Below are 21,536 nucleotides of genomic sequence, written 5' to 3'. Positions count from 1 at the left end.
CAACTTTCACGCTATGCCACACGCCTAGTCAATACCAATGACCAAAAAGCGGATAGGTTCTTAAAGGGACTACGACCATAAATCCGAGGAATATTGGCGGCACAAGGAATTGCGGATTATGCTTTAGCCGTGAGACGAGCGCAAGAAGTTGAGGCGGGTTTGGAAGTGGATAAGCTACCGCGCAAGAATATGGTTGGGAGTGAAAAGAGGAAATGGGAGAATCCAAACGATGGAGAAAGAGATGTGCAAAATAAGAAGGAGAAAGTGGAGAATAAACCCAACGAGGTATCGCCACGATCCTATCCACAATGCTCTGAGTGCAACAAGTATCACATTGGAGAATGCTTGTATTGAAGAGGAGTTTGTTATTTTTGCCGCAAGCCGGGGCATAAAGCAACATTTTGTCCAGACAAGAGAGAGAGGCAACCCGAAAGGCGAGGAAATGGACGATTATTTTATATGGGACAGCAGGACGAGGCGGAAAAACCTTAAAAAGGTACGTTAAGTTTTGTTGCTATAAAATAGAAGTTAGTGTGCTTGTAATATCACTTATAATAGAGCAAGTTATGACGACACAAGAAGCATGACAAGAATTTCAAGGACGAAATTAATTTTTTTGTGGGGAAGGTTGTAACACCCCATATATTTAGATTTATTATATAAGTTTAATTATTAATATTTTCTTGTACAACTTATTATTTTTATTGATAATTATAATATATATATATATATATATATATATAGATAAGCACCACTTATTTTATCTAGATTATTATTATTATTATTATTATTATTATTATTATTGTTATTATTATTATTATTATTATTATTATTGATTCCTATTAGAATTAGAACTCTTCTATCATCTATTTTCCTTATTCTATTAGGAGATATATACATAATACAATCTTTATAATTATCAAACTCTTTAAAGATTAGTATAAATAGAGGCATAATATTTACCCTAAGACACACACACGCACACGCAAGAATATTTCGGCAGAAGCAAATATTTTTCTTTGAAGTTCTATTCCACTAATCTGTGTCGCTTGATTCAAGTAATTGTTTTGATTATTGAATGCATGATACTTTTTTCAATCTTTCTTATCTAATTTAAAACAGATGCTTGAGTCAGCATGATCATGTCTTCGTTCAAATAAATTATTGTAGTGAGATTAAAATTTGTCAAATATATAATATTTAAACTAAGAATGACATATGGTTGGGTGGAGTCTAGTTTGTGTTTGTCAGATCAAGTTTTGGTCTACGGAATTATCTTTTTACAACTTTGATTATAGTATCAAAACCTTAAATGAGTTAGATTAAATAGGTTAATTCCAGTATTCTTATATTTCTTCAAATTACGAAACATTGTTAATTCTTAAGTTTCATATTATTATTATTAAGTTTCATATTATTATTATTATTATTATTATTATTATTATTATTATTATTATTATTATTATTATTATTATTATTATTATTATTATTATTATTACTATTACTACTACTACATCAGCATGGTGGCCAATTTTTTTTTACTATTAGTAAACTAAGTTTTGGATATTTGGTCAGTTTAAGTTGTAAATTTTGACCTGTTCACTGCATTGGTTTACAAAATTTAAGTTTAGACTTTAGTAAAGTAGTTTATTTATTATCTATTATTTTATTAAGCTCGTTTAGGCCTTTATGTTTTTGTATCTGAATATTTTATTGAATTAGGTGCGGTGCAAATAAGACCCTCATTCCAGTTTTGATTTATTAGCTTCTCTATTAAGGTGAGGGATTATATGCTTGTGGTTATATTCATGTATGTTTTTATATGCTCTTATTTCATATTTGATTAAACTTGCTCAGCCATGTACAAATACATGTTCAACCATGTAGAAATACATGTTTTGAAAATCAGCCATGTTGAAATACATGTTCAGAAATTCAGCCATGTTGAAATACATGTTCAGGGGCTTTCAGTTCGCCCATCAGATTATCAGTATATGTGTATGACAATGTGTATTATTTGCATGTCTAAACGTATGTGAATATTTGCATGGTTTCTCACTGAGTATATTTTCTATATGCTCACCCCTTATCTATTTAGTTTTGCAGTTCCAGAGTCGAGGTGGCCACGGAAGTGGAGAATGACTAGGGATAGAGATTTTATATTGAACATTTTAGTTGAGTTTGTTAAGTCTTAGTTTATCATTTTATTTTATTTTTTATTTTTATTTTATGATACTACTTCAGTTTTGGCAAGTTGACTTTGAAATTAGTTTAAATTTTCTTTACAAATCAAGAAATTATTATTTTACTATCTTTTGTTCTCTAAATTTTTAAATAGTAAAGTTTATGAAAATTGGGGAGTTACATAGTGGTATCAGAGCGGGTCTACGTTTCTGTAGACTCGTGTTTTAAAAGAAAATTTGCTTTCAAAAGATTAAATTATCCTAGTCATTCGAAACTCATGTGCTGCATCGACTACAAGTATGTATTTTAATCGTTCAAGTATATGGCAGTTATGATGTTTTACATGACATAGTTTATGATGCTTTTATGTTCTAGTGCTATTATGTTTAGCTCTGTTAGAAATAGTTATATTGTGAATTGTTTAGATGGCCCGGACACGTCAAACCCCCACTAGAGCCGAAGTTACTCTACACGCACGAATTAGAAAATTACAAAAGGAACATGAAAGATTAAGGGAGAATTTGCGATTTAAATAATTTAGGTTTCGCTTAGAAATTGAACGTGCTTGTTTTCTTGATTAAGTGAGAACCATGCCGCCTCGTAGAGCCCCTGCCGATCAACAAAACGTGATGTAAGAATTCATCGCCGCAATGCAAGGATTCTTTCAATAACAAGCTCAAAGTGCACAAAACCCACAACACAATAATCAAGCTTCGTACTAGAGCAGTTCCGACGTAATAATCCACCAAGATTTGACGGGAGGAGCGGACCCCTAGCAATGGAGGAATGGATAAGAGAGCTGGAAAGAATCTTTGAACATATCGAGTGCACTGATGCCCACAAAGTTTCATGTGCTGTCTTTCAATTCTGCGAGGATGCTAGCCATTGGTGGGAGTCCTTCAAGCGATCAATGACCGAACAAGCGCGACAAGGGTTGACATGGAATAGGTTCAAGGAGATTGTGACCAACCAATACTTTCCACGCTCCTACCGCAATCAAAAGGAGGCCGAATTCTTGGATCTCAAACAAGGAGAGCTATCTATCACCGACTACGAAATGAAGTTCAACCAGCTTTCACGCTATGCCACACGCCTAGTCAATACCAATGACCAAAAAACGGATAGGTTCTTAAGGGGACTACGACCATAAATCCGAGGAATATTGGCGGCACAAGGAATTGCGGATTATGCTTTAGCCATGAGACGAGCGCAAGAAGTTGAGGCGGGTTTGGAAGTGGATAAGCTACCGCGCAAGAATATGGTTGGGAGTGAAAAGAGGAAATGGGAGAATCCAAACGATGGAGAAAGAGATGTGCAAAATAAGAAGGAGAAAGTGGAGAATAAACCCAACGAGGTATCGCCACGATCCTATCCACAATGCTCTGAGTGCAACAAGTATCACATTGGAGAATGCTTGTATTGAAGAGGAGTTTGTTATTTTTGCCGCAAGCCGGGGCATAAAGCAACATTTTGTCCAGACAAGAGAGAGAGGCAACCCGAAAGGCGAGGAAATGGACGATTATTTTATATGGGACAGCAGGACGAGGCGGAAAAACCTTAAAAAGGTACGTTAAGTTTTGTTGCTATAAAATAGAAGTTAGTGTGCTTGTAATATCACTTATAATAGAGCAAGTTATGACGACACAAGAAGCATGACAAGAATTTCAAGGACGAAATTAATTTTTTTGTGGGGAAGGTTGTAACACCCCATATATTTAGATTTATTATATAAGTTTAATTATTAATATTTTCTTGTACAACTTATTATTTTTATTGATAATTATAATATATATATATATATATATATAGATAAGCACCACTTATTTTATCTAGATTATTATTATTATTATTATTATTATTATTATTATTATTATTATTGTTGTTATTATTATTATTATTATTATTATTATTATTATTGATTCCTATTAGAATTAGAACTCTTCTATCATCTATTTTCCTTATTCTATTAGGAGATATATTGTTATATCCCAGTTTTTAATCACTGATTAAAGACTTAATAATTAGGGTTCGGCATCCATTAATAATAAAACTGATCTGATTTATCTGATATGATTTAATTGTTATATATGTGTTTTGATGTGCTAAATTCTTATTATTATTTGAATCCGTTTGAGATTTAAAGGATTATTGAGTAGTCAATAATTATTATTTTGGATTATAACTGACTTAGCAAAGTCATGTTATTTAATTTATATACGATAGAAATAGTATTTCTATTATTTACTTGAAGTCGTAATTAATTTTCGACTTATAAAACGAGTTATAAAATATGTAATTTATAGAGAGTTATAACGAAGCTTCGTTATATGGGAACCCGAAATTAGTATTACAAATACAGAATAAGGATTTTATTCATCACATTCATCTAGCACCTACACATACTTTTCATTTCCACATCCATCTTACTCTTACTCTTAAATAAATTGATGGTGTTGGAAACACTCATCATATGCCAACCATTCCACTAAATAAAGAGATTCTTTACCAGATCAGCCCATTCCTTTTGCCAGCCATCTTCTACACCTTTAACATCTCAACATACAACTTAATTTTATTTAACCAAAATCAGCAGCCAACATTCCTCCCATTCCTCCTTAGTTCTTCAATAGCCAAAGAAGAGATTGACTTCATTCAAAGCTCTTACACTAAACCTGTAGTGACCCGCTCTTTTATATATTTTAAATCTAGTAATGAGTGTTTATTTTTGTTCATCAGTGAATGAAAACGGTTTTTATCCTAATATGAATTCAGCTTATGATCCTGAATTTATATTGTTAAAGCAGTAAATGATATTATTTCAGAGTTATAACTGACTTAGCAAAGTCACGTTATTTATTTAAGCAAGATGAAATTAGATTTTATCTTTATTCAAGTCGTGATTTATTTCTGACTCGTGAGTTAATTAAATCTGCGGATTTAATTTAAATATTAGAACAACAAACGAATTAAATCTACGGATTTAATTTAGATTCATTTTATAATTTATCGATTTAAGCGAGAAATCACATGTCGAAATACGAGATTTATTTAAATAAACAGTATCAAGCATATACGAGCACACGATCCATCTTACAGTTACAGAATCACCGAGACAGAGAAAATACATCAATAATTCTCCTCTACATTTTTTTTCCTTTCTTTTTCTTCTCTTTTTCTTTCCATTAATTTTGTTCCCCACTCCATTTTACCACTAAATCTACTTTTTGACTTTCACCACCATTTTCCCCACCACTTTCACCACCAACTCAATTATGCAACAACACATATTGTTCCAGCCATCAAGTCTTTTCTTCCCTCACCAAAACGTGTAGAAGAAGTTGAGAAAGGGAGAGAGAGTTTCCTCCAACTCCAAATTGTAACTTGAAGAGGTATATACTAAGCTTCTTTATTTTGTGTATCATCTTTCATACATTTTCTATATTTTGGTAAAATTTCAGAATATTTAGAGCTCGCATGATTTATTTATGAATTTGTAAACATCACTGCCCATCTGGAATACATTTTTGGTAAACAATCTTTGGGAGATCATAAGTAAAGTTTCAATCGGTGAAAACCTTTGAAACTTGAATATGTCACTCTAGACTCCCGTATCTTTCTTTTGACATTGGCCTCACCATTTTTGAGTAAGGGAAACAACCGGTATAAATTCTTGAAATCTAGTTCTTATTCCATGTACCATCCAGTAGATTTTACAAACCTACGACTTTGAGGTGGAAAAGGCCGACTTAAATATTTGATTCTCAAGCCTATCTTTCTACTGAATATTCACTGACATGTTGGGAACTTACTTGTTCAGTTTTAGAATTTTTGGTGAAGCTTAAAGTGGTTTTTCCGATTTATGTTCTGAATCTGCCAAACTTGAACTCTTTTTGTGCACTGAACTTTAGATAGTCATATCTTCTAAACCATGAAGGTTCTTAGAGTAAATCCAACTGGAGAGTGTTATGATCTCTCCCTAGTTTCCAGATTGACCTTTGGGGTTCCCAGTGGAGTTTTGTAAAGGGAGATATGAATTTTTAAAGAAAGCCCACTGACTTGGTTGTAATCTGGAAATATGAAATTTACAGATTTTTGCTTGTTAAATACCCATCTTTGAGAGGGCATATCTTGCTCGTTTGAATTGTTTTTCATTCGATTCAAATTGGAGAATGATCCTTGAAATGTCTAGTTTCCAGAATGTCTTTTGGAGCCTCATTTGGAGATCCGAGGTAGATTTGGTGTCTGTTGTAAAACAACCCCTTAAGAGCTCAAGTTGTTGAATTATTTTCTATGTATCAAAGTTTATTTTAAAGGATGTTTCGTGAAAGATTTAGTATATGTGCGTAACAAGTTTGGGACTATTTATTTTAAATGAGGTCCGTTCTTTATTTAAATTAGGATGGACTTTTAATGAATATTTTTGGGATTAAACTATTATTTCTTGATTTATATAAATTATTTTTAAGGACTTATAAATATGAATTTCGTAGGCCTACTGACCTACTGTGATCGACGGTTTGTCGATGTCTAACAGCTTTGAAAATTTTATAGCAAGTCCCTACATGAGTCTTGAGTACCCTGGTAAAAGTTCAAGCCATTCCAACTTCGTATGATACTTCTTTAAAATGCAAAACCTAAACTGCACATTACTACTGAGAATTTCAGAGAACAGAGAAAAGAGTCATTTATTTCAGTAGCTTCCTGGGTGATCTAGCTTTCCAAATTTTTATGGTATTAACCTTATTGTGTTATTTAGATATCCACCAAAGTTGAGCCCAGTTTGACAACGTTTACTATTTTTCAAAAATACAAGTTTTCGATTGTTCAAAACTGCCGAACATGGTAGATCGTGGTAAAAACGTCATATCTCTCAAACCACTTGGAGTTTTCGACTCTATTTTTTTTTATATGAAACTAGACTCGAAGATCTTTCTTTCGGTATGAGTCTCGAGTCCAGGAGATGTCGGAGTCAGAACAGATTAAATTTTGAAGTTGAGTCAGTGTAAAAGCAGAGCATGTTTTGATGATGTTTGATTGTGATTCTTATGTGCCTTATGTTGAGCTTTTTTTTTTTTTTTTTTTTTTTTTTTTTTTTTTTATAACATTACTTGTTCTTATTTATTAAGCCCGATTAATTATGAGATTATAAAGCGAATAAGTTGAAGTATTTATTTTCTATTGACTACGAGGAACGGGGTTTATTTAATTGACGGATTAGAACACCCGATGAGAACGGATTGATTATGATAATCTATCCGACCTCATGTGACGAGTCTTATTTAAATTATTTTATTTCGACAATTAGGATTTATAATAGAATTTCCCAGATTATTATCTCAGAATAATAATTATCGGAATATGAGTCATGCATAGTTAAATTACGCATTCTCATTAATTGAGGATTTTATTCGAGCAGTATCTTATTTATATTCTCGTAATAAAGGTCAAACACGAGATTAATAATCAGTCAAGGAGCTACTGTACCACAGAAAATTTCTATCAGGTGGGCATTACTTTCATATATATCAAATGAGTTTAAATGTTACGTTCAAGCAAGTTATTTCATGATAAAATCTTTGAGTTAAAGTTATTTCAAGTATTGTCTTGCCATAAAATGTTTAAATTTTAGTATGATATCTATCTGCTTTGGCTTTGCCAATGATGCAATCGAATTCGGGTCCTGAGCAGTTGATAGCTATCCTGCCAGGGCTAGTGTACACCAGTGACCGTGAGTCATCTAGCGGGTTGGCCGGTCAAGTGACCGTGAGAGGTGGCCACCTCTCCGGCACAAAGTTCCAGATATGATAGATTACAAGAGAACTTAGTCTGCAGACGAACTTTAAGAATCACAAATGAATTTAGTAAGCTTGGGCCTTTTAGCGAAAAACTCCCTTGCTGTACTGTTTATGATGGCATGACAATTTACAGTTTTGAAGCATGTATTTTTATAATTAGGCATACGTGTCCACTGAGTACTTTTGTACTCAAGCCCTGCATATATTTCTAAATGTGCAGGTTGAGCAGCTGCCGATGGTGATGAAGTGACGAGCGGGATTCTTTTGTCTTATTATGTATTAATGAACTCTAGGGTTACATGTCTTCATACATGTAATCAGAACCTTATTCCGCTGCGTACTCAGAAGTTTTATGTTATTTTGGATAAGTCGGAGTTATCCGAACTTGTTAGTTATTTGAGTCTATACGACAAAAACTCTGTTATATTATAGATATCCATGTTGTTAACAATGATGAAATACGATCCTTTCTTGTTTGATTATTCCCCTTTCTACCCCGCTTCTAATCTCCCTCCATTAGCCACGATTTCCCGGCTTAATTATCCTTAATTAGGACTCGGTCGTGACAAAACCTCAAGAGGTAAAACTTGCTTTAATACTCCATTAATTTTCAGTTTCTAATATTCTGATCCAAACTATACGTTCTTATGCTTGAATTAAAATTCACAGATTCCAGCTAGACACCAAATACCAGCTACATCGAGGTTACTCCAAATTTCTCTTTATATTTTTTTTTCTAGTTAATATCGAATCAAGCATAAAAGAAGAACAGAATAATACACACGCACACATTTTACTATATTCTCTAATCTATTACAAGTACAGATCAGTGTTTGTAAGTAGAAATGATGAAAGAACAGATTTTTAAAACCCTAACTTTGCTACTTGTAAATTCTGGACTGAAATTTGGAGAGTTTGTTGTACTTTGTTTTGTGTGTGTGCTGTCGGAGTCGTGAGAGGGGAAGGAGAGAGCAGCAGGCGGCTGCTCGGCGCCGGCAACGGCGGCAGGGCCGCCCAGTCCCTGTTCTGCGAAAACAAGAGAGGAGATGAGAGAGTTAGAGTTTCAGTTTTAAAAAAAGAAATAGAGAGAAAGAGATAGGGGAAAAAGAGAAAGAGAAGAAGGGAGGGAGGACTTATCTTCTCCGGTGACGACGACGCGGCGGCATCGGCAGCGGCGACACGGCGGCGGAAGCACCGAGCTGTTCCTGGTCGGCCGGAAAAGAGGAAAAGAGGGGGAGCTCAGATCTGGAGCCTACCTTCCCGGCGAGGCAAGGCTCGGCCTCCACCGCGATTCCAGCCAGACGAACGACGGAGGAGGCGACGGACGGCGGCCGAGCTCCTTCACGGCGAGGCGCATGCATCGATTCCGGCGAGGGGGGAGAGAACAGAGAGAGAGGGAGGCGGACGGAGGAGGTCAGAGAGATGAGAGGGGGAAGGGAGGTGCTCGGCGAGGTGGCGCGCCGGAGGCGGCGCCGCACTCGACCGAGCAGAGAGAGAGTCGGGAGAGGAGAGAGGCGTGAGAATGAGAGAGAGCGGCTGATGTGCTGTGTGTGTGCGTGTGTTATGTGTTTGTGTGTGTGATATATGTGTGTTATGTTAGGGTTAGTGTTTAGGTTGGGCTCAAGGTTTTGGGCTTGTATGTGGGCCGAAAATTTTTATAAAAAAAAAGAAAGAGAGTGGGCTGATTTTTATTTCTATGTGGGCCGATTTTATTTTAATTCTGCTGGGCCCTTTTTGTTCTTAATTGATGGGTTTTTATTTTAGTTGTGTGGACTAATTTTATTTAAATGCTTGGGCTATTGTTTTAAATATAGGCCTACGAATCTTGGCCTTATTTTTTTAAAAAAAAATGTTTGAATTTACACTAAATTATTTAGTGAATTTAAATCTCTTGATTTAAATTTTAATATTTAAAGTTGGGATTATTTATTCTAAATGAAGTCCATTCTATTATTTAAATTATTAATGGACTTTAAAGCAAATATTTTGGGATTAAGCCCCATTTATTATATGATAAAATTATTTTCAAAGCTTACGAGTATGGATTTTTTTTTTTTTTAATGGTTAAAATGTTTTATTTCATCTCAATGGATTTTAAAATGTTTTATTATTTATAAATGAATAATGGAATTTCTTATTTATTTACATTAAAAAAAAAATGAAATGTATAGAATATTATAAATATGGTTTCTTTTAAAAGAAAAAGGATTAAATTATTTTATGAGTAATTCCATTATAATGGAATTAAAATGTCCTATTAGAATGGCTTCATGTTTTAAAAAAAAATATATTGAGACTATTTATGTGGAATTGTGTTATAGAATGATTAAGTATATGATTTACTTTATCAAATGAGCTTGGGATTTAATTGAGATATTAAATTGCTAAGCATATGTTTATAAATGATTTATTTATTTAAGTGATGAAAATGTGCGAAGTATGAGAAAGCATGATTTATAATGATTAAATTTTCAGGGTGATAATATATAGCTTGTTCTTAATTAATGGAGTACTTGACTAAATGACGGGTGTAGAGGGAGGTTATGGATTATGTACATGTTGATGTTCGAACAAATGGGTTCGAACCTATATGATAGTTACATGATAATTGGTTACATTTTATTGATTGAATGAAACGAGATTAATATGGATGCTAGAACCCTAAAACATTAAAAGATACCTTAGGCACGTAGAATTAGACTTTATCTTATGACAATTTCTTCACGAACTTATCGACTCTTCATCAATGAAGGTCCGGGCGACAGAAAGTGAAGCAGAAGAAGAAACGACTCCACGCCAGCTTTAAGAACAATTGAGGTGGGCATTATTTTATTATTACGTATATAGAGATCCCCTGCGTGTCGTAGGCCTCTTATACAAATATATATGCATGATATGTTTTGACTATTTATTCAGTTCTTATGAAATGCTTATATGTTTAATGCCCTTTATGAAAATGAAAATGTTATGAAAATGAAATGTTTATGAAATGATTGACTGCCAAAATGTTTATGTTTTTATATGTATCCTATCTGTGTTGGTTCGCCAACTTTAAAGGAAATCCAATTGGGATCCTATGCTAGACAAAGGTCGCTAGCTAGGGTTAACGTGTACACTCATGGAGACTGCGAGTCGCTTGCGACCGGTCTTGGCGTCCGTGGTAAGGAGGCCTCTTTCCCGGCGCGTGACAGAAAGGACAGATATGGATCATATAGACTGAAAATGGGATGCATCCACCTTTATGAAAATGAACGAAATGTTTTAGTAAGCGCATGTCATTTATGAAAACCCCTGTGTGTTACTGTTATGGCAGTTCAATTTATATATGTATGCATGTTGTATTTTCGGCTTATGTCACTGAGTATTTTTATACTCAGCCCTGCATGTATTTCTAAATGTGCAGGTTGAGCAGGCGATGGAATGGATCGGTGTTGAGCGGATTTCTCTTTTGATGTTTATGTAATGAAACCTTGAGTATGCATCTCCATATGCATAACTCACACGTTTTTCCGCTGCAAACACTCTGAATTTGTTATCGTATTGTGGAACTTATTACCCCTTCATTTTGTTTAACTTTCATTTGGGGTTTAGTCGTTATGGCTGGCTCATTTGTTAATTACCCAAGTGGTTATATATATATATATACCACTAGTTTGTTGTTATTAATGTTGGTTATTTAGTAAATCCCTTTTAAATTTCCATTTCTTATTGTTCACCCAAGTCATAACCCCGGTTAACCCGTCATTGGGATAGTGGGCTGTGACAGAGTGGTATCAGAGCAGTTCGTTTGCTCTGGCCCTAGAAACCATTTTCTAAAAAGTCATGTCTAGATTGATTCACTTGACATATGTGGGATCATACGACACCGCTCAACACTCCATTGCATCGTGCTCAATCAAGGAAAAAGGTAACTGCAGTTACAATGTTTTAAAGATGTTATTATTCTAAACTGTTTCATGAAAATGTTTATGTAAAGAGCATGCTATGATGAAATGTTGAATGTTTTGCCTTTCATGGCATATCATTGCAGTTATGATGTTATGATAAGAGAAGAATGATAGAGAATTGACACATGCTTTCCCCAGAAAACATAGATTGCTATAAGTTGCATGATCACTATTCTAAAAGAACATAGGCTACTGGATTGGTAGGATATCTCTACAATCTAGATTCTTGAAGTGATGATTTAGAAGAATGAAAGAGAACTTAGAGCATTTCAGCTCCCACAAGAAAACAATGGTTCTTTTGAACTACAAAGAGGAATGAAAAGACATGTACGCGTTGAAGGAAAAATACGGGATGATGATACAAGACGAATTCAAGGCAAACGCTGCATCAAGGGTTTGAGCATAGTCTCTACGTTCAAATGTTCACACGCGATGGAACACCGAATCGACTTTTAGTACACGATAGATTTTAAGAACAGTATGCTTTGCCTATATATATGTATATATTTGTGTACATGTTATACGTGGGGGTTTGGGTTCAATAGGACATAGAACTTTAAATTAAGCTTTTGGTTTGCCAGTACGAACTTGAGTTTTATTATTATGAATAGTTGTCCACGGCTCTCTAAGTTCGGGATGATGTCTCCCGTGTGACTGGAAGGTGATGATGTTGGACCTAGCCAGTCCACATGATCCAAATATCAGTAGACGTATTTTGGGTTGAAAACCCATGTGTTTCAACTTTCGGTTGAAAAGCCAGATGAGTTTTTACTCTAGATCATTTTGTTCGACCTATTAGTTACTCATTTCTACCATCTGGTTATTCGTTTGAGTTTCTCAACAAATTTTTCTGCACCACTTTGTTTTGATATCGTTCAAGAATTGAGCCTTACAATTGTTTAGTTGTCCTAGCACCCTCTTGTGATCAATAAGGATTTAGATGTTTTGTTATGATGCTTTCATGATTAAATCAAGAGGAATATGTTATGAATTGAGGTAAGGAATATACTGAGGATCTTTTATTTTTGAAGCACAGAATGCCTCCCAGAAGAGCCCCAAGAAACAATGTGGGAACCGCAAACGAACCCCCACGAAGGGTTGAGGAACTTTTTCTTAAACAGAGCCCGCCAACATTCAACGGGACCGGCAACCCGACTGATGCCGAAATCTGGATTAGAGCAATGGAAAGGATTTTCGACTTTCTTTACTGTTCTGACCAAGAGAGACTCTCTTGTGTTGCATTCCAACTAACTGGGTCGGCAGATTTTTGGTGGGAAACCAAGAAGAGGGCAATGACCCTCGAACAATTGGAAAACCTGACTTGGGAAGACTTCAAGACGGAGATCTACGATAAATACATTCCCAAGAGCTACAGAAAGAAGAAAGAGACGGAGTTTTTCAATCTGAAACAAAACAAGATGTCCGTGACGGAATACGATCGCGCTTTCTGCGACATGTCTCGCTATGCCCCTCATCTGATCGACACTGATGAAAAGATGGCCGAGAAGTTTCGTTCAGGCCTTAGGCATGAGATCAAGATGGCGCTTGCTGGTCATGGTAATCTCACCCACTCTGAGGCACTTAGCAGAGCCCTGGATGTTGAAGCAGCCATGCCTGAAGATCGCCCAACCCAGACTCAAGCTTCGGGAAACAACGATCGTGGGAAGAGAAAATGGGATGGCAACAACAACAATAATAGGGGTTACTACAACAACCAAGATTACAAGAGGCCATGGCAAGGAAACATGATGCCACAAGGGCAATGGCAAGGACGACCAGTCAATCCAGGATCAGCTGGAAACAATCAGGGCCAGCTCAGGGCACCTTTGTGTCCCAAATGCTCCAAGTCACATCACGGCATATGCTTGGCTGGCAGCAATACCTGCTTTAAGTGTGGCCAGAAGGGCCATTTTGCCAGAGACTGCCAAGGAAAACCACAAGGAGGAATGAGAGGGCCGAATCAGCCGGGCCAAGTACAACCACTCAGGGCTATCCAAGGCCAACAGTTACTCTACCCACCACCACAGCAGCAGTATCGACCTGCGGCACGTCCACCGCAAATTCCACAGGCAAGAGCCTATGCCTTGCACAAGAATAAGCAAGGAAACAACCAAGGGAATTTGGCAGGTATGGGCACATTACTTGACATACCTGTTATACTTCTGTTCGACACGGGTGCCTCGCATTCTTTTATTGCAAGTGTATGTGTAAAAACTTTAAAGCTCCAACCTGAAAAGACTAATCAGGACTTGAGAATTTCTTCACCAATAGGAGGAATAGCAGTAGTAACACATGCTTGCTCGAACCTAGAACTGACCATAGGATCGTTTAAGGTTATAGCAAACAACTTGCATGTTATATCGATGGAGGACGTTGATATAATCCTGGGAATGGACTGGCTAGCGGAGAACTATGCCACGATATTGTGCCAAGAGCGGAAAATCGGTTTCAACTTTCCAGGAAGGGATGCTTTGAGTTTCCACGGAATATGCAGGAGGAATAGAGTGCCGACTATTTCAGCTTTACAGGCAAGGAAGATGATGAACAAGAAAGACTGCCAAGCCTTCCTCGTATACCTGAACGGGGGAATTGAGACCGAAAAGACAATGGAAGATGTAGAGATCGTGCGGGATTTTCAAGATGTTTTCCCAGAAAATTTGCCAGGATTACCACCTGACAGACAAGTAGAATTCACCATCGATCTAGAGCCAGGAGCGGCGCCGGTATCAAAAGCACCGTACAGAATGGGCCCGAAGGAATTGGAAGAGTTGAAAATCCAGTTACAAGAGTTGCTGGACCTAGGCTTCATCAGGCCTAGTGTGTCCCCATGGGGAGCGCCGGTGCTGTTTGTCAAGAAGAAAGATGGAACCTTGAGATTGTGCATCGATTATCGAGAGCTGAACAAGCTAACGCTTAAGAACAAGTATCCATTGCCCAGAATTGATGATTTATTCGACCAACTCAAGGGCGCGGGTGTTTTCTCCAAAATCGATTTGAAGTCTGGGTATCATCAGTTAAAGGTTAGACATGAAGATATACCCAAAACGGCTTTCCGAACAAGATATGGTCACTACGAGTTCGTAGTTGTACCGTTCGGACTAACAAATGCACCAGCTGTGTTCATGGACCTCATGAACAGAGTATTTCATCCTTATTTGGATAAATTCATCCTGGTGTTTATTGATGATATCCTCATTTACTCCAAGAAAGAAGAAGAACACAGGGAACATCTGAGAACTGTTTTGCAAACTCTTAGGGATGAACGCCTTTTTGCCAAATTCAACAAATGTGAGTTTTGGCTCAAAGAAGTTACATTTCTGGGACATATTGTATCTTCAGAAGGTATTAAGGTGGACCCCGCCAAAGTGGAAGCAGTACAAGGATGGAAGTCGCCAACTACCCCAAACGAGATCAGAAGTTTCTTGGGATTGGCTGGCTACTATCGAAGATTCATTGAGGGATTTTCCAAGATAGCAAGGCCGATGACGCAATTGCTCCGAAAGGGAATTAAATACACATGGACTAACGAGTGTGAAGAAAGTTTTCAGCTGCTCAAGGAAAAGCTAACTACAGCGCCAGTGCTAACAATTCCGGAACCAGACAAGGAGTATGTGGTCTACACGGATGCATCAAAGAACGGACTAGGATGCGTTTTGATGCAGGAAGGCAAAGTGATTGCATATGCATCGCGGCAACTTAGGCCACACGAATTGAATTATCCGACCCATGATCTAGAGCTAGCGGCGGTAGTGCACGCACTAAAAATCTGGAGACATCATCTATATGGTGTCAGGTGTGAGATTTACACCGATCACAAAAGTCTAAAATACTTTTTCGAGCAAAAGGATCTCAACATGAGACAACGAAGGTGGCTCGAATTAGTAAAAGATTATGACTGTGGTATAAATTATCACCCGGGGAAGGCCAATGTAGTAGCCGACGCATTGAGCCGCAAGGTCCCATTGAAACTGGGATACATCCTTACAAAGGAAGAAGAGCTCATACGAGATTTTGATAGGATGAAATTAGAGGTGATAAACCCACCTGCTACAATAGCGGGGGTGGTCGCGATTATACCGAATTTGAGGAAATTGGTGGTAGAAGCTCAAAGGAAGGATGATAAATTGGAGAAATTACGAGCTAAGATAAGAGAAGGAAATCTTAAGAACTACCACGAAGAAGCCGATAATGCTATTTTCTTTGAGAGGAGAATATGCATCCCTCATGACGAGGAACTCAAGAACAAGATCATGAGCGAAGCCCATGACACTCCTTATGTCGCCCACCCGGGAAGCACTAAGATGTATCAAGATCTAAAAGAGAATTTCTGGTGGGAAGGAATGAAACGAGACGTGGCTTTATTCGTCGAAAAGTGTCTAGTTTGCCAGCAAGTAAAGGCTTTACACTAACGACCTTACGGCGAGCTACAGCCTTTGGAGATTCCAGAATGGAAATGGGACGATATTGCAATGGACTTTGTTACAGGATTGCCAAAAACAAGACGAGGTAACACGGTAATATGGGTCATTGTAGACAGACTCACAAAGAGTGCACACTTTCTGCCTATCCCTATCACGTATAGATCAGATAAGTTAGCCCAACTCTACATCAAGGAGATCGTGCGTTTACATGGGGTGCCGAAGACAATCACGTCCGACAGAGATTCTAAGTTTACCTCCAGATTCTGGATAAGCTTGCAGAAGGAATTGGGAACAAGGTTGAATTTCAGCACAGCTTTCCACCCGCAGACCGACGGTCAGTCCGAAAGGACAATTCAAACGCTAGAAGATATGTTAAGGACTGTTGTGCTAGATAGAGGAGAAGATTGGGAGCGTGTGTTGCCACTAATCGAATTTGCTTACAACAACAGCTATCAAGCAACTATCGCCATGGCACCTTATGAGGCGTTATACGGGAAGAAATGTAGATCGCCGCTTTACTGGGATGAAGTCGGCGAAAGAAGAATCTTGGGGCCAGATACAGTAGGCGAGATGATTGAGATCGTCCGTCAGATTCGACAGCGTATTAAAGAGGCCCAAGATAGACAGAAGTCTTATGCCGACAAACGTCGAACCGACTTGCAGTTTGAGTGTGGGGATAAAGTCTTTTTGAAGATTTCTCCCTCTAAAGGGATTACAAGATTTGGCGTAAAGGGTAAGCTTAGACCCCGTTTTATAGGACCCTATGAGATCCTAGAAAGGGTGGGCCCGGTAGCTTACAGGCTGGCGTTGCCGCCAAGCCTTGGGAATGTGCATAATGTGTTTCATGTGTCGCAGTTGAGAAAATATGTTTATGATCCAAAACACGTGATCCAAAGGGACGACGTTATCCTCAGCCCAGATATGAGCTATGAAGAGAGGCCCGAATCTATTATAGATCGGAAAGTCCAAGTACTAAGGAATAAGTCGATACCCTTAGTAAAAGTCCTTTGGAAGCACCATGATCAAGAAGAGGCGACATGGGAACTCGAGTCTAGCATGAAGGAGAAATACCCAGAATTATTTCCTGAGGTACAAATTTCGGGACGAAATTTATTTTAAGGGATATAGTATGTCATATCTCAGTTTTTAATCACTGATTAAAGACTTAATAATTAGGGTTCGGCATCCATTAATAATAAAACTGATCTGATTTATCTGATATGATTTAATTGTTATATATGTGTTTTGATGTGCTAAATTCTTATTATTATTTGAATCCGTTTGAGATTTAAAGGATTATTGAGTAGTCAATAATTATTATTTCGGATTATAACTGACTTAGCAAAGTCATGTTATTTAATTTATATACGATAGAAATAGTATTTCTATTATTTACTTGAAGTCGTAATTAATTTTCGACTTATAAAACGAGTTATAAAATATGTAATTTATAGAGAGTTATAACGAAGCTTCGTTATATGGGAACCTGAAATTAGTATTACAAATACAGAATAAGGATTTTATTCATCACATTCATCTAGCACCTACACATACTTTTCATTTCCACATCCATCTTACTCTTACTCTTAAATAAATTGATGGTGTTGGAAACACTCATCATATGCCAACCATTCCACTAAATAAAGAGATTCTTTACCAGATCAGCCCATTCCTTTTGCCAGCCATCTTCTACACCTTTAACATCTCAACATACAACTTAATTTTATTTAACCAAAATCAGCAGCCAACATTCCTCCCATTCCTCCTTAGTTCTTCAATAGCCAAAGAAGAGATTGACTTCATTCAAAGCTCTTACACTAAACCTCAAGAGGTAAAACTTGCTTTAATACTCCATTAATTTTCAGTTTCTAACATTCTGATCCAAACTATACGTTCTTATGCTTGAATTAAAATTCACAGATTCCAGCTAGACACCAAATACCAGCTACATCGAGGTTACTCCAAATTTCTCTTTATATTTTTTTTTTCTAGTTAATATCGAATCAAGCATAAAAGAAGAATAGAATAATACACACGCACACATTTTACTATATTCTCTAATCTATTACAAGTACAGATCAGTGTTTGTAAGTAGAAATGATGAAAGAACAGATTTTTAAAACCCTAACTTTGCTACTTGTAAATTCTGGACTGAAATTTGGAGAGTTTCTTGTACTTTGTTTTGTGTGTGTGCTGTCGGAGTCGTGAGAGGGGAAGGAGAGAGCAGCAGGCGGCTGCTCGGCGCCAGCAACGGCGGCAGGGCCGCCCAGTCCCTGTTCTGCGAAAACAAGAGAGGAGATGAGAGAGTTAGAGTTTCAGTTTTAAAAAAAGAAATAGAGAGAAAGAGATAGGGGAAAAAGAGAAAGAGAAGAAGGGAGGGAGGACTTATCTTCTTCGGTGACGACGACGCGGCGGCATCGGCAGCGGCGACACGGCGGCGGAAGCACCGAGCTGTTCCTGGTCGGCCGGAAAAGAGGAAAAGAGGGGGAGCTCAGATCTGGAGCCTACCTTCCCGGCGAGGCAAGGCTCGGCCTCCACCGCGATTCCAGCCAGACGAACGACGGAGGAGGCGACGGACGGCGGCCGAGCTCCTTCACGGCGAGGCGCATGCATCGATTCCGGCGAGGGGGGAGAGAACAGAGAGAGAGGGAGGCGGACGGAGGAGGTCAGAGAGATGAGAGGGGGAAGGGAGGTGCTCGGCGAGGTGGCGCGCCGGAGGCGGCGCCGCACTCGACCGAGCAGAGAGAGAGTCGGGAGAGGAGAGAGGCGTGAGAATGAGAGAGAGCGGCTGATGTGCTGTGTGTGTGCGTGTGTTATGTGTTTGTGTGTGTGATATATGTGTGTTATGTTAGGGTTAGTGTTTAGGTTGGGCTCAAGGTTTTGGGCTTGTATGTGGGCCGAAAATTTTTATAAAAAAAAAGAAAGAGAGTGGGCTGATTTTTATTTCTATGTGGGCCGATTTTATTTTAATTCTGCTGGGCCCTTTTTGTTCTTAATTGATGGGTTTTTATTTTAGTTGTGTGGACTAATTTTATTTAAATGCTTGGGCTATTGTTTTAAATATAGGCCTACGAATCTTGGCCTTATTTTTTAAAAAAAAATGTTTGAATTTACACTAAATTATTTAGTGAATTTAAATCTCTTGATTTAAATTTTAATATTTAAAGTTGGGATTATTTATTCTAAATGAAGTCCATTCTATTATTTAAATTATTAATGGACTTTAAAGCAAATATTTTGGGATTAAGCCCCATTTATTATATGATAAAATTATTTTCAAAGCTTACGAGTATGGATTTTTTTTTTTTTAATGGTTAAAATGTTTTATTTCATCTCAATGGATTTTAAAATGTTTTATTATTTATAAATGAATAATGGAATTTCTTATTTATTTACATTAAAAAAAAATGAAATGTATAGAATATTATAAATATGGTTTCTTTTAAAAGAAAAAGGATTAAATTATTTTATGAGTAATTCCATTATAATGGAATTAAAATGTCCTATTAGAATGGCTTCATGTTTTAAAAAAAAATATATTGAGACTATTTATGTGGAATTGTGTTATAGAATGATTAAGTATATGATTTACTTTATCAAATGAGCTTGGGATTTAATTGAGATATTAAATTGCTAAGCATATGTTTATAAATGATTTATTTATTTAAGTGATGAAAATGTGCGAAGTATGAGAAAGCATGATTTATAATGATTAAATTTTCAGGGTGATAATATATAGCTTGTTCTTAATTAATGGAGTACTTGACTAAATGACGGGTGTAGAGGGAGGTTATGGATTATGTACATGTTGATGTTCGAACAAATGGGTTCGAACCTATATGATAGTTACATGATAATTGGTTACATTTTATTGATTGAATGAAACGAGATTAATATGGATGCTAGAACCCTAAAACATTAAAAGATACCTTAGGCACGTAGAATTAGACTTTGTCTTATGACAATTTCTTCACGAACTTATCGACTCTTCATCAATGAAGGTCCGGGCGACAGAAAGTGAAGCAGAAGAAGAAACGACTCCACGCCAGCTTTAAGAACAATTGAGGTGGGCATTATTTTATTATTACGTATATAGAGATCCCCTGCGTGTCGTAGGCCTCTTATACAAATATATATGCATGATATGTTTTGACTATTTATTCAGTTCTTATGAAATGCTTATATGTTTAATGCCCTTTATGAAAATGAAAATGTTATGAAAATGAAATGTTTATGAAATGATTGACTGCCAAAATGTTTATGTTTTTATATGTATCCTATCTGTGTTGGTTCGCCAACTTTAAAGGAAATCCAATTGGGATCCTATGCTAGACAAAGGTCGCTAGCTAGGGTTAACGTGTACACTCATGGAGACTGCGAGTCGCTTGCGACCGGTCTTGGCGTCCGTGGTAAGGAGGCCTCTTTCCCGGCGCGTGACAGAAAGGACAGATATGGATCATATAGACTGAAAATGGGATGCATCCACCTTTATGAAAATGAACGAAATGTTTTAGTAAGCGCAGATCATTTATGAAAACCCCTGTGTGTTACTGTTATGGCAGTTCAATTTATATATGTATGCATGTTGTATTTTCGGCTTATGTCACTGAGTATTTTTATACTCAGCCCTGCATGTATTTCTAAATGTGCAGGTTGAGCAGGCGATGGAATGGATCGGTGTTGAGCGGATTTCTCTTTTGATGTTTATGTAATGAAACCTTGAGTATGCATCTCCATATGCATAACTCACACGTTTTTCCGCTGCAAACACTCTGAATTTGTTATCGTATTGTGGAACTTATTACCCCTTCATTTTGTTTAACTTTCATTTGGGGTTTAGTCGTTATGGCTGGCTCATTTGTTAATTACCCAAGTGGTTATATATATATATATACCACTAGTTTGTTGTTATTAATGTTGGTTATTTAGTAAATCCCTTTTAAATTTCCATTTCTTATTGTTCACCCAAGTCATAACCCCGGTTAACCCGTCATTGGGATAGTGGGCTGTGACATATATACCTAATACAATCTTTATAATTATCAAACTCTTTAAAGATTAGTATAAATAGAGGCATAATATTTACCCTAAGACACACACACGCACACGCAAGAATATTTCGGCAGAAGCAAATATTTTTCTTTGAAGTTCTATTCCACTAATCTGTGTCGCTTGATTCAAGTAATTGT

The 21,536-nt window shown here is 36.9% G+C and overlaps 1 protein-coding gene and 2 long non-coding RNA genes across 3 annotated transcripts; all 3 read left to right on the top strand.

Annotated features, from left to right (window-relative positions):
• Positions 1-2,962: 2,962 nt before the first annotated feature.
• Positions 2,963-3,334, top strand: LOC130994043 (uncharacterized). The gene has a single exon (XM_057919081.1). The coding sequence runs from the start codon at positions 2,963-2,965 to the stop codon at positions 3,332-3,334; it is 372 nt and encodes a 123-aa protein (XP_057775064.1).
• A 1,829-nt stretch (positions 3,335-5,163) lies between these two features.
• LOC130995898 (uncharacterized) lies at positions 5,164-8,461 on the top strand. The gene is made up of 2 exons (XR_009092313.1): positions 5,164-5,573; positions 8,200-8,461. It is a non-coding gene; the product is annotated as an uncharacterized LOC130995898 (long non-coding RNA).
• Positions 8,462-19,784: 11,323 nt separating this feature from the next.
• On the top strand, positions 19,785-21,294 carry LOC130995899 (uncharacterized). Its single transcript, XR_009092314.1, has 2 exons — positions 19,785-20,413; positions 21,000-21,294. It is a non-coding gene; the product is annotated as an uncharacterized LOC130995899 (long non-coding RNA).
• Positions 21,295-21,536: the final 242 nt, after the last annotated feature.

The sequence above is a fragment of the Salvia miltiorrhiza genome, chromosome 7, assembly GCF_028751815.1.
Source record: "Salvia miltiorrhiza cultivar Shanhuang (shh) chromosome 7, IMPLAD_Smil_shh, whole genome shotgun sequence".
Classification (NCBI taxonomy): Eukaryota; Viridiplantae; Streptophyta; class Magnoliopsida; order Lamiales; family Lamiaceae; genus Salvia; species Salvia miltiorrhiza.
The sequence above is the reverse complement of the archived record's forward strand: the minus strand, read 5'-3'. Positions and strand labels throughout refer to the sequence as shown.